General features: G+C 49.3%; 1 protein-coding gene across 3 annotated transcripts in view; it reads right to left on the bottom strand.

Annotated features, from left to right (window-relative positions):
* Positions 1–13663, bottom strand: part of RAB11A (RAB11A, member RAS oncogene family) — a 21390-nt gene extending 7727 nt beyond the window's left edge. For 2 of the 3 annotated variants that reach the window (XM_027879251.1, XM_027879250.1), the window contains exons 1-4: positions 13562–13663; positions 6451–6646; positions 5439–5632; positions 4426–4506 (exon numbers count right to left, since the gene is read on the bottom strand). In XM_027879251.1, the coding sequence (XP_027735052.1) occupies positions 4426–4506; positions 5439–5632; positions 6451–6646; positions 13562–13601 (511 nt within the window). In that variant the 5' untranslated portion in view covers positions 13602–13663. Of the gene's footprint in view, positions 1–2993; positions 3067–4425; positions 4507–5438; positions 5633–6450; positions 6647–13561 lie in introns of those variants that run through there. The other variant, XM_027879253.1, reaches the window with a different exon arrangement.
* Between the last annotated feature and the right edge of the window lie 38 nt (positions 13664–13701).

Below are 13701 nucleotides of genomic sequence, written 5' to 3'. Positions count from 1 at the left end.
CTCCCAGGAAGAGCAGGAGCAGGGCTGGCACACATCCATGGGACTGCTGGCAAAAGGGACATCCCTCACTGACACTGTGCTGGATTCATGGGCTGCACAGGTAACATCTACCTCGGAAAGAACTGGGCCTCCAAACCGACACCTCAGACTCAGACAGGGACTGGCTGCTCAGAACAGTGGATTTCACACACTGCTTTCAGTGCAGATCAACTCACTGAGGCAACCAGACAGGAGCTGCACAGGCAGGAGGATTTTCTGATATCACCCTTCCTCGAGCTCACTCTTCTCTCCAACGAAGAGCCAAACAATTCTCAAGTGAAGTGACCCCCATGAAATCAGACCTTTCGAGTCCCCTGCAGCCCGGTGTGGGAACGTGCAGATAAGGATCAGCTTGGCCCTGGAGAGCCCGTGTGTGAGGTGGGAGGGGCACAGCTGGATCTGCTCGCACTCCTCAGGACAAGCCTTGTGCTCCACTGCCCTGCCCCGGCCCAGGGCTGACAGCCAGTTCACCTCCAGGAGCAGAACAATGGCCTTTCTGAATCAACAGGAAAAGCCTCTCGCCACCTCTGTTACTGGGAACTCTCCAGGAGCACCTCCAGCAGCAGCAACTCTCAGTTTCCCGGAGAACTTCCCGAACAAGTTCATACAAGGAGCTGTCACGCACTTCCTGCACCCTGCAAGCCACACAGGGACACTGTGCAACACCCTCATCTGACAGCAAAGATCTTCAGCAAACAGCCCCAGAGCCCTAAAACCAATCTTAACAGCACCAATTCCATTACTGACAAAGGCTCTATCCCTTCCGACTCTGGGAGCGTATCCCCACAATTCCCACTTCCAGCAGCCCTGCCAGTGAATCCCCTTCCAGCGCTCCCGAGTTTGTTGCTCCCTCCTCTGCAGTGCAAACTGGTGCAGCCCCAGCCCAGATCCCAAAGCCTGCCTTTCCCTGGGTGACTGCACTGTCACCACCCAGAGCTGAGGGGGAACAGCCCAAAGCTGCTCCCACCGGGGCAAAATGCCCAGCAGCAAAGCCCCCACTGGAACTGCATGCAGGGTTAACGAAGATGGGAGGATTTTAATAAAGACACAGCACTCTGGGCTCTGCTCAGTGAGGGAATGAGACCTTATTAAGGACACATTCAGCAGAATGCACCACTGCATAATGAGGGACTGGGAGAGACAGGCCTGGCACTGTGAGAGCTGGGAAAAAGGGATTGCCCAGGCCAGTCCTCAGCTGCTCAGCCTGCACTCGGGAGGGGTTTCGTTCATTTTCAGGTGTACAGAGGAAACAAAAGAGGAAACCCCTCGATTTTTTGATGTAAATTCTCTGATGTTGTTTCCTTGGTGACGGGATTCCTTAGAGATGAAAGCACAGCAGAGTGCAGTGGGGGAACAGAGACAGCCCAGAGCCAGGCAGGCTCCAGTTTACTCTCAGGATGCTTTAACCTGATGGGAATGCTCAGAGTGGCTGGGATCATAATACCAGTCTCTCCTGTTTGCCAGATGATACAAAGCAGCTTTGTGTGCACAACAATCAGCCCTCGCAGGCTACACATCTTGGAACAGAAGAATCTGGATAGGGACCATTACTCTAAGCCACTGACAGGAAAGGTCCCCAAAACCTCATCTGGAATCCACAGCAGGACAGGAAGCCCACTAAATGTACTATATAAGCCCTCTAAAAGTTCTCTCTAATATTGGGAGAGGGAAGAAGAGCTTTTATCCCTTCTTCCACCTGAAGCTCCAAAAACCACATTCCTCAGATGGCTGCTCCCCTCTTTCCTCGGAGCAAGCCATTAACAGCGAAAAGCAGCTGTGAAGTGTTATCGAGGAGTTCACTGGCAGGACAGTCACAGCCCAGATGGAGCCGACCTGCTGCTGAGGCACCATTTACTTCATCCTTTTATCTCCCTGGAACAGCAGCTCCTGTCTGGAGAGAGCCACATGCCCACTAATCACAAGTGTTTCTGCCAGCACAGCTGAACTGACCCCTCCTGAACAGGGGTCCTGTCCACAGGCCCAAGAGCTCTTTGCCCTAAACAGTCTCACAGCAACATTCAGGGCACTCTGACATCCATGGAAAACCAACAACAGCCTTGGCAACCTGTCAGAGTCCTCTGAGGACAAGTTTTAATCATTGCTTACCCATTACAGAAAAATGCTTATAGAAATATTAAACCATGGGGAAAAAAAAAATCAAATCAAACCTTCCCCAATTAGAATCCAAACTAACCTCTGGAATAAAAGGTACTGCTGGAAGCATGTGAGGAGAGATATAGCCCAGCCCAGGCTGTGCCCTGGAGGTGAACTGCTCCCCATGGCAACAGCAGTGCATCCTCTGAGCATCACACGGCTTTGAGGGAAGCAGCAGAAGCTCAGGGCACACCGGGAACCTTCCACCTCCTCAGCATCACTCAGAGAACATAACAGTCCAACAGCAGATGGGCACAGCCAGGTGACCAGTTAATACTGGCTGGGACAGCCTTGGGAGGGAACAAACACTGCCTGATATACTTAATGCTGTTTTGTTAGTGCTGGTGTATGAAAGTTAATTAACTAACCTGCATCTGAGAGCCCCCAGTCCCCTCTGCAAACAGGAGAAGCAGCAAGGCTGTTAGTTCTGCATGACACACAGCCAGAACCCGACCTCAAAGCCTGGGGGCTCCTGAGAGAAGGGACACCAAGGACACAGGCACGAAGGAAGAAGCCTCAGGTTTTAGCAGTTCTAAGTGAGCAGTGTCCTTCTACTGGAAAATCCATGTGCACTGGTGACAGGGCTGCCTTTGGGTAGGTGCAGAAATCAGGAGATGCAGCAGGCATCCCAAAAGCCACTCCTTACTCACCCACCCTCTGATGGCACTGGCAGTTAGTCATGGAGGGAGTCACTGTCTAAACTCACACAACTTCTCTCTTTGTCTTTTTCAATTTGTGCAACACTGAATAACAACCAAATGACTACCCTGAAGTTAAAAGGGAACCACGTGGCTGAACTGAAGAGGAAAAAAAAAAGTTCTTTATTCATCTACACTTTTGGCTGGTGTCTGCACAGGAGCACTTAGGAACCCACTGTAAAAACACAACAGAATCAGAACTGTTGGAGGCCTCTCACAACCAAGGATAAGACAAGAAACAGATGGACACAGGCAGCTAATACCCCAGCAGCCTAACACCTCTCTCCAGTGCTAGGCTGTCCATAAAGTATTTCAAACAACTGAAGAAATGCTGCAGACTTTGTATTTTTACAGCAGAAAATAGCTTTCTAGCTCTATCCTCACCCCTATTTTCCAGTATTGCTACCAAGCCCTTCTCGGTGTGGTTTTAAAAGAATGTCTCAATTAGCTGGCAAAGAGGAAAGCAAATTCAAACCTAGCAAGGTGCCAACGTCACAGCAACAGGACCTGATTAACAGACACACAGTTATAGGTCAGATCTGCTCACACCAAGCAGATCATGTATCCTGGCACATGCCACATTGGGAAACAGGGAGTTTAAATTTGCAACTGGAAAACATGTTGTAGGCACTCAGAGAAAACAGAGAGACTGCCTGGCCCAGCTAGAACAGAGTCACAACCAGAGGAGCGTCTCAGATGTTTGAAAACTCAGACTGCAGATTTATAGGGGTGTTTGCCAGAGCTGGGAACGATGAAAGCTCCAAACCCACACAGGCCACTGTGTGCCACTGTGCCCTGGCTACAGCTGGCAGGGGGCAGCCCAAAAGTCCCGTGACAGCCAGTGATTTCCACACCAATTTGTGAATTCCTACCCCGGCCTTTATAAGCCAGGGTTAAATTAAGCTCCCCCACGTTGTCGTAGCTGAGTGCCTCAGAATCTTAACAAGTTCTGCCTAACTAAACAAGGCTTGAAACAAAAAGGAAGTACTTTCTCCACAGAGCATAAAAAATGCAGCACTCACTGCTGTCCCATGTTTCACGGGCCAGAAGTCCAGGCAGGACTATTAAATGCAATGACAGCAACTACCCTGCAGCTCAGGAGTCGCTGTGTCTCCAAGGAAGGATCTCTGCTCTTTCATCCCTTCTCCCCTGGCAAGTGCTACGGGCACCATGAAAGATGGAGCCAAGCTAAACTCACCTCTCCTTTCTAAACAATGGCTGTTCTAACTTGATGCCTGCATGAGACAATTCCCTCCTGTGGGCACTCCCTGTAATGGGAGATGGAAGCTGAAACACAAACCAGGCTGACCAGAAACCGGGGGCAGATCAAAGTGAATGAGGATTCATTGCCAAATTCAAGGCTGGCCCTTCGACTGCAACACTTTGAAACTGGACTCCAAATCTTAGGGCTAATGAAGAGTGATTGAATAGCAAAATTTTAAACACTTTACAGGCAAAGAAAGGCACATTTGCATCATATCTGAGCAGCCTTCTGCCCTTCCCCCCTTGAAACACAAAGCAGTGGATGACTCACCTGTCAGAATAGTCTGGAAAGCTGCTTCCACGTTTGTAGAGTCTAAAGCAGACGTCTCGATGAATGACAAACCATTCTTCTCTGTGTGGACAGAAATACTATAATTAGAGAGGCACATCATACATCTGCTCCCCATCTGGAGAAGCTTCTGAGCCAAACAATATTTGTAGTGCTCCTGATGAGACACGCAGGTATCAAGAGAAAGCATAACAAGTTGTGGGGTTTTCCCCTTCAGGTGATCCGAAAGTGACCCCACCCAACACCCGACAACAGAATTTACACCCACCCCCAAGCACAGGGATCAGCCCAGTGCTGTGTTACTTTAAGGCACAACTTCCTGCACCCCTGAAAGGGAGAATCTGTTACAGTTTCAAGAATTGTGTGAGGAAGTTTCCTGGATTTTCTTTAACCTCATCAAGTCTCTCCACCTCCCACCTAGTGTGTCACAGCAGCTTATTTAACAGGGAGGGGAATGACACTCCTCCAGCTGCAGGCAGGAATCCTCACTGGCCACAAACTCTGCCACTGCAGCTACAGCAAGCCTTAATATGAGAAATCCTGGAGGAAAGAAACCGGGCCTAAACCAAGGCAAGATTTACAGAAACCAGAATTATTGTTCACAGACCTTAACTGTGCACCAAGAGTCACAAAACCAGTTTAATGACAGCCTGTTCAGCCACGGTTCCCGTGTGGGGCTGCAGATCAAGCTGGGGCACTGAAGGCACAGGAGCAAAGCTGCCACCACATGAGAAACTCAAACCTGCAGCCACAGGCAAGGTTTCTGTGGGAGAAGCAGTGCACAGGCAAGAGAATAACTCCGCTTTAAAATCACCAAGTGCCTCTGGCTGCTTCTTGAATCGACATGCATGTTCTACAAGGTCTGAATCAGCCGTGTGACACCGAGGGACACGACCAGCAGCAGTTTCTTCCCTCCCACCAGCACATTGACACGTCCAGGGGCGGGCAGGCAGATCCCCAGCCAGCATTAGGGAAGCGACTCTGAGTTCACCCACCCGCAAAGGCTCTGGCCTCGTCGGTGGGGACAGCCCGGAGGTGGCGCAGGTCGCTCTTGTTGCCCACGAGCATGATGACGATGTTGCTGTCGGCGTGGTCCCGCAGCTCCTTCAGCCACCGCTCCACGTTCTCGTAGGTCAGGTGCTTGGCGATGTCGTACACCAGCAGGGCCCCCACGGCCCCGCGGTAGTACCTGAGGGGAGCAGCGTGGGAGAGCAACGGCAGCGGGGTCAGAAGGGACAGGTTGCTGGGAAATGGCTGTCACTGAGCTGCACAAAAACAGCCTGACGGGGTTACCCCACAGGACAGCTCAGGGTCTCAAAGCCCATGTTTTTTGGGGAGAACCCTGCATCCCAAAAATGAAACTGGAGTCAGTCACCTTCCACCCCTGATCCACCCCTGGGAAGTCTCCCCCACCCATCGCCGTGGGTGCAGCACGGGCACGGCCCAGAGCGATAAAGAGACCGAATGACTCACTGGATCATAAAAATGTCAGTGTGATCTACTCCCTTCACAAAAGGCCACTCTGGGGCCCGAGAGGCACAGTAATGCATTCAAAAAGAAGCAGGCTGTGTTCTCCCACCCCACAACTACTGAAATCCAGCTTTTGCTACGCTGGTTTTTTCCAACTAAACAAGCACACACAAAGTGAGCAGTCTTTCCTGGCTGCTATAGGAGTGTTTCTGTTCTTAGGTTACCACCGATAAAACCTCCAGGAACACTGATATTACTTTATCACTCACTTGCATTGAAATGAGCCTCTCAAAGCTCTGGCAATTCTAGGCTTGAAATGCCCCCAGTTATGTGTCACGAGAGCACAGAGCGGTCAATCAGTCTGTGCAGGGACACACTAGATCAGGTTCCTGGGCTGAATAACGTTTAACCTTCCTCCCACCTCAGGCTGTGGATAAAACACAAACACCCGCCGTTTGCAGCTCCTGAGGAATCGGAAGGGCCCAAAATCCCCCTCCTCAGCAAAAGCATCTCCCCAGCTAGCCAGGGACCACTTACGCTGAGGTTATGGCCCGGTACCGCTCCTGCCCTGCAGTGTCCCAGATCTGAGCCTTTATTGTCTTCCCATCCACCTGAATGCTCCTCGTTGCAAACTCCACCCCAATGGTGCTCTTGCTTTCCAAGTTGAACTCATTGCGAGTGAATCGGGACAGGAGGTTGCTCTTGCCCACGCCGGAGTCGCCGATGAGGACAACTGCAAGACAAGAGCAGCATAAGGGTCACATTCCAGGTCTGGAGGATGCATTGACAAGCACCTGCAATAAATAATTATTTCGGGGAACGAAGCATGAAGGAAAAGAATGGCAACACCACCATGGATCATATTCCTGGGAAAACCAGAGCTGCCACATTCACCAGCACTTTGAACACACAATAGACCGGACTTTTACTGGTTACATTTGCCCAGCATGGATGGAAGAACATTCCTCTTCCAGGAAGGATATAGGAGGCTATCACTGCAAAAGTTGGGGACTGGTTGGATTTCACATCCTTGTAACATCATCAGAATTACAAAACAAAACAAAATCCCCACAACCACGCAACTGAAATCTGCTTTGCTGAAGAAGTTCAGAACGCAGGGCAAGCAGCAGACTCTGCTTTACCACATAAAAATCTGTTAGTGAAAAAAAAAACCCCAAACCAAAGAAACCCCAAGGCCACCATCACCCCGAGAGACAGTTGGAAATGTTTGCTGAACCACAGCTCTCTGCCCTTCTGCAGTCCCTCTCTGCTGCTGTGGCTCCTGGACACATCAGGCCAGAGCCTGGAACTAAAACACTGCTCTAAAACACTGCTGGGGGATTGCTGGGATTCAACCACCATCCACACCCTTCCCTGGCTCAGCCTGACTCATCCCAGCACCAGTGCCAAGCAAACTAATTGCAGGGAATCAGCTAAGCACGACATGAGAGTGGCAGAAGGGTTAAAGTCCAGTTCCTTCAGGGAGAACAGTCATGAGGATTCGCTGCAATAACCTGTAATGCTGGTTGAAAGGTGCAAGGTTAAATGTAACTTAAAACTCAGTCCCAAGATGCAGAGCACTGGATGAAACGCGTTCACAACCTGAGTCACACCAGCAGGAGCCTCTCAGGCTGATCTTCTGCCCTTAAACAAAGATAAGGCACCAAACCAGGGGTGAAGGGAAGAAAAAGAGGATAAAGTCCCTGAGAGGAAAGGCTGATAACTAAGTTCAGCAGTGAATCAATACCAGCCCAAGCAAAAGAAGTGCACGCTCAGGTGACACAAAAAAATGTTGTGGCTTTGCTTGTTTAGGAAAAAAACAAATACTGGGTTAGTAACACACATCATTAACAGCTGAGACACCACAACACAGCGTTCAAGATTCTGTGTGGTGCAACAGAGCAATGAGTGCACCAAACACATTCAATCACATGAGAAACCCCCCCCCGTGGAGCTCAGTCTAGCAGTGCAAACATTCCCATCTGCTGCTGCAGCCCTGGGCACACCAGCTCCTGCTTAAATAATGCAGAGCAATTCTGGCAAATGGGACTTTGCTCTGACTGGAAGGGCAGAGCAGCACCTTTTAAACTCCCCCCCCATAAATGAAAATTGCAGCAAACACTGGCTTCAAAAGGCCTTGTGCGGAGTACTTCATCAGAATAAACATCTTCCCAGCTTCCCCTGCCAGCTGACTCAGCACACAGCCAGCCAAGCTCTGAACTTGCATAAAGCAGAGTGGCTCTGTTAACCACTTCTGTTTAGGAAGATCACAAGTGCAGGTAGGTGGCAACCCGTTCTGAATGCAAACAGGAGTCAGCTTTCCTGTGCCAGGTCAGCTCCTGTGGCTGCCCCGACACTGCTGAGCAGCTCTGCTGGCACCGGAGATGCCGAATCGTGATAAACCCGGGGCAGGGGACAGGGCAGGGATTGCGTCACCACCCCTGGCAAACAGCCGTGGCTCTCCTCCTCCGCTGGCCAGTAAGTTCTCCAGCACTATTTTGGCAGGTTTGGGCCACGGGTTTAGATGACATCATGTTTGTAATCACTGGGACGTGTTACACACAAATGTTGTGAGCTCCCTTCACACACCTCAGTCCTTGCAACACTCAGCACCAGCTCTGGCAGCATCCAGAGACTTCTCTGAGCAAGGAAAACAATCCACATCCATCATTTCCTTCTCCCAGTAGGATGCATCATATACCTGTTAAATATCCCCTCGAACATATTTGTTACCGTTCAGTGCAAACCCCGCCTTCAAGTCACTTGGTAGATGGACCCCACTGATTCCCCTGCCAGGTTTTTTTCCTTACCTCCTCTGAATCCCACGCTGCTTATGCTCTGAATGGTTTCCAGCACCAGATTAACGTGTCCCAATTAAAAGGGGAAAATAATACTTTCCTCCTTGAAGTCAGCTATTTCCTCTGCTTAATTGGGCCACTGCAGCTCCTCTTGACTACGGGCACAAGAACAGCTTGGAATGTCAGCAGGCGCCTCAGACTCCTCACACTTTTTGCATTTCTGCCAGTCTGGGCAAGTATCACTCTTTAAATACAATTATGAAGTGAAACAGCTTTAACAGCCACTCAGATTGTGTTACTCATTGCAGTTTTGCTTTCCTTATCAAACCACTTCATTTTGATATTTTTCAGTACCCAGTGCTCGCAGGTATTACATTCCCAGCATAGAAATGCAATAGGAATGACCCTGGATGGCCGAGTCCCATTCCAACTATCCCAGGCAAACAGTTTTTCTGGAAGGGAAATTACTTTTTCTAGGACATGATAAAGCTAATTGTTCCTGCACACACCCTTTTATTGGGCTTTTCTTGCAGACACTCCTAATGGTTAGAAATTGCCTTCTAATTTTCAGGAGGAATTAGTGGTGTCCATGTGCCAGCATCATCCATTAGCTTTTAGAGTCCCCTCCCAGTGGTGTTTTCACCGGGGTATTTACAGAAAGCAACCACATCTTCTCTGGGCTTTGCTGCGTTTGCTAAACAAGCCAACTTGTCCAACAGTTCCACATAAACACATTGCCCATTTCCCCAGACACCTTCTCTACACGTTTTTCCACTTCTTTCCCACACAATGAGAACTGCACAAAGGGATTTGAATGCTTCCACCTCTACTAGGCACACCTGGAGCTGGAATTAGTTTTCCTGACCATTTCTCCTCGATGGCTCAGTCTGCCCTGTGGTCAGACCTAATTGTTCAGCTCTAAGCTGGCAAAGTTTTACTTCGCCAAAACTCCTACGAGTCCCCAGGCCTTAAAACCTCACATCCCGAATCCCAGCTCCTCTGGAGGACTGCAGTCATCATCAGCACACACTCTGACTGTCCCTGTCCCACCCAACTTGCCTCATCAGCAAATTCCTTCGCTACATCAGCACTGGGAGGAGGAAGGTCTGGAGGAAACGTTTGAGCAAGTTAAGCCACAAGATCCAGTCCTGAAATCCATCAATAACCTGCTCTGGACCAGCACTTCCCTCACGGGAGCAGCACCTTAGGAAGCTGCACAGCCGAGGGAGATGGTATTGGCACATCTGAAAGCCATGGAAGTGATCTCCCAGCCCAAGTGACTGGTTTAGTGACGGGACAGTTCAATACTTGCAACCATGTGCTTAAAATCAATGTATTCAGCTTGGTAGCAGTTGCTACTCCAAAGGTTTAGGACAAACATGCAAACATTTGTTGGAGAGAAAAAAAATGGAAAAAAAAAGATTATGAAGTCCACACTACTGTAAAAATTTCACTCTGTAATTCCAGTTTTATTTCTGTAGAAGACCAAAATAAGAATTCAATTTCCCAAGCTGCATGAGAAGCAATTTAGAGAACTATGTCGAGGAAGGATTATTAATTTTTCACCAACATTCCAGCTCACTCACCCAATTTTTACTTCTGTTAAACCTTTTACTTAAAAATTTGCAGAAAATACTTAAATTATCTCATGAAATATGCTACTGACAAAGTAATCAGGTTGAAAATAAAGTCCAGCAGCACTGGCTTGTGCTGTCTATGCTAACAGTTACTACACAAGTCACACAGTACACAATATGAGACATGTCCACCAGCACCAGGGAATTACGGTGTCTAAGCCCACTTGTCTCTGCACTGAGCTGTGCTATAAAGAGACACACCAATAAAAAGCTTGGACATGTCTTTATGATCCCAGAAGAACCTGCTGATGAACCTGGTCCTGCCCACTTCAGCTGGAGTTTAAAGGAAACGTGGATAAGGTGATTTGATTCTACACCCTGCAGGCAGCTGGGGATAAACCCAACATGGTCCTGACTTGTGTTAATCTCCCTCCTCAGCTGTGCCCCCGTTCTATTCACCCCTTTTCTACCCCACAGAGAACTGGCCTCTCAAAGGCCCTTTGGGGTAGGGGTTGTTTGAGACTTCTGCAAGTGAGGGTTCCTGTGACAACTACTCATTACTGCAAGCACATTGATCAAAAGGATAAAAAAGTTCCTGTATTTAAGCCACGCTTAAGTAATTAAGCAATGTCCTTATATTACCATTCTATTTTCCTCCTGTTAAAATCAGAGTAAGATTTCTACAAACTGCACTTCACAGGCCTTGTGTTTCCTCAAGGGCAGTGCTGGGAACAGCAGGCACTGCTCTCAACCAAACCCCCAAAAGCAGGGAAGAACACAAAGACATGCAGCTGGACAAGAAGAATTTAACAGCAATTGTCTTTTCAAGTCAAGCTGAAGCTTTACTTTGTGCTGAAGTGTTGCAACAGAGTCGGGAGAAGGGTATTTTGTAACGTGTTCATAAACCCAGAAGAACTGTCCTACTGGATTAATTGTCCTGACAGACCAAAGGACCCACACCCACAGTCTGGCCATCAAGAACTGGTGTCCAAGAAACATTCTGTGTGACAGGACAGTCTAATCTCTGTCCCAGCCAGCTCTTCCTCTTCAAACAAGCAAGACCTTCAGGCTTGCCATCACACCGAAATGCCCCAGCCAACACTGTTCTTCCTCTGTAGGTCTGTGCAGGCTTTCAGTTTAATTTACAGTATTTATGGCAATGCACCACTCCACAATTTGCATATACACCTGTGGGGCTTTGTCCTTCTGCTTTCACCCACTGCCCAGTGACAGAAGCATTACAGGTATCCAGAGAAATTATGACAAACAGGAGATACTTTCCCTACTTGTCCTTCTCACTCACTCTTTTGATTTTGATCAAGCTGTACATCACTTCACTATAAGGGCTGTGAATCCATTAGGTCACTCTTCTGATTATTTCGACGCCTTTCTCCATCTCTTTAATTCTACAATACCCCTTTCCAAATGAAAATGCTTGTCCTATCTGCATTTCCCCTCCGTTCCCAAGATGTTCATGTCTCAAATTCAAACACTGACCTAACGTTCCCCCTGAGTTCCCATTTCCTTTTGCAGGAGTGTTTACCTACCCCTTGCCTCTTTGACCAGTGCCTGGTAAGGAGACATTCCACTCACAGACCTACTTGCAATACTTCTGAGATCATTCCAGAGGTGGTGACAGCTTGTTTAGAACCACCATCACCTCTGGGAAGTTACAGAAGTTTCCAGGATTTGTATTACCCTGCATTTTTATGTTATTTCAGCTGCCCCGTTAACCCCAGTTATGTGACATTGCATCAACTTCCCGAGGTCCACTTTGGCTCTGCAAAACCCAAATGGCTCATCCTCACAAGAGCATTTCCACAGCATTCCCTGCTCTCCCAACAGCTTCTATGAACCAGGCTAAACAGAAAAAGCTTTAGGAGAGGCAATCAAATAAACCAGCTCTGAACTTCTCCCTGTAACTGGATCCAAGGAGGTTTAATAAAAGATAGGAGCTCTGCCAAAAAACTCGCCGATATTCTCAGTCTTTCACAGCTAAAACATTAATTACAAGCCCACTGGCAGAACTGCAGGAACAAGTAAGAGCAACTCAAAGGTTGCTATAAGCTGAACACAAGTTCTGAAATGAGGCTGCTGGATATGATTAAACCACTGCTCAGCAAGGCCCTTGCCAGTGCTGCAAGCTGAGAAAAAAGGTCCTTCTGGAACTTCCTGATTTGATTTTAATACAGTACAGACAGCTGATCTGTAGCTGGAAATAACACCACTTTCCACATGCAATTGGATAAAGCAGGTAACAAACAAATAAAAAACAACAAAACCAACCCAAAAACAATTACTCAAAGTTATGACAGAAGCTTAACGGTACAGGGGAAAAAAAACAAACCCTGATGTTTTCCTTTACCTTCATGATGATAAGCACAGGGTCTCTCACCACCACAACAAGCAATGCTCTAAACCCTAAATTCAAATTAGCAACACCACACCACATCAAACAAGTTTACAGTACTTTGCTTGCTTTTACAGGAGGGCTTAAAAAAAAAAAATTGGACAGTGAATTTCCAAACCATCAGCACTTCTGCACACGTTTCACAGCGTGCTGTATGAACCTGGACAGCAGGGGTGGCGTTTTACCCTGCAGGGAGTGGAAATTGAGTGTTTAACTACAATCTGCAACATTTTAACCCAACTTGCTGCTGTACGGCAGAGTGAAGGGACATCAGCCCTGGAAAACAAGGAATTCCTGCCCTTCTCTGCTGAGAGCCAGGACAGAGTGGGAGATCCAGGCCGGGTTGGAGCAACCTGGGATAGTGAAAGGTGTCCCTGCCCATGGCAGGGGGTGGAACGCGATGGGATTTAAGGTCCCTTCCCACCCAAACCATTCCAGGATTCTGTGCTCCCCCAATCACTGGGCGTGGAACAGCAGGTACATTCACCCCTCGCCAAGGGCTCAGAACGCAGAAGGCAGCAGATCTCGCTCTTTATTAAATTAGTGCATCATTACCGAGGCCGAGCGCATCCTACCCCCTCCGCAGCCCCGTTCAACAGCCGGAGAGAGGCTTTATCAACCTTGAGGAGTCCTTATCGCCCCCGGGCATCCTCCCCGGCGATCTGTGCTCGCCAGCCCGCCGCCTGCCCTGCCCAGCCCATGCCCGGGCACCGACACAGCCCCGCTGCCCAGCCCTGCCCGGGCACCCACACAGCCCCGCCACCCAGACTCGCCCGGACGGGGCACTGCGGGCCGCGGGGGAACCCCCGAGCGGTGCCCGCGGCGCTGCCCCCACGCGGAGAGCCCCACAGGGGCCGCCTCACCTTTGAACAGATAGTCGTACTCGTCGTCGCGGGTGCCCATGGCGGGTGGCGGAGCGGGAGCGGGAGCGGGGCCGTGGCCGGTCCGTCCCTGCAGCCGCCGCGGCGCTTCCGCCCTGCGCGCTCCGCCCGCCCGCCCGCGG

Source organism: Empidonax traillii, unplaced genomic scaffold, assembly GCF_003031625.1.
Source record: "Empidonax traillii isolate 1590-97213 ecotype Southwest subspecies unplaced genomic scaffold, ASM303162v1 scaffold52:size1600334, whole genome shotgun sequence".
Classification (NCBI taxonomy): domain Eukaryota; kingdom Metazoa; phylum Chordata; class Aves; order Passeriformes; family Tyrannidae; genus Empidonax; species Empidonax traillii.
This window is presented reverse-complemented; position numbering and strand designations above follow the sequence as displayed.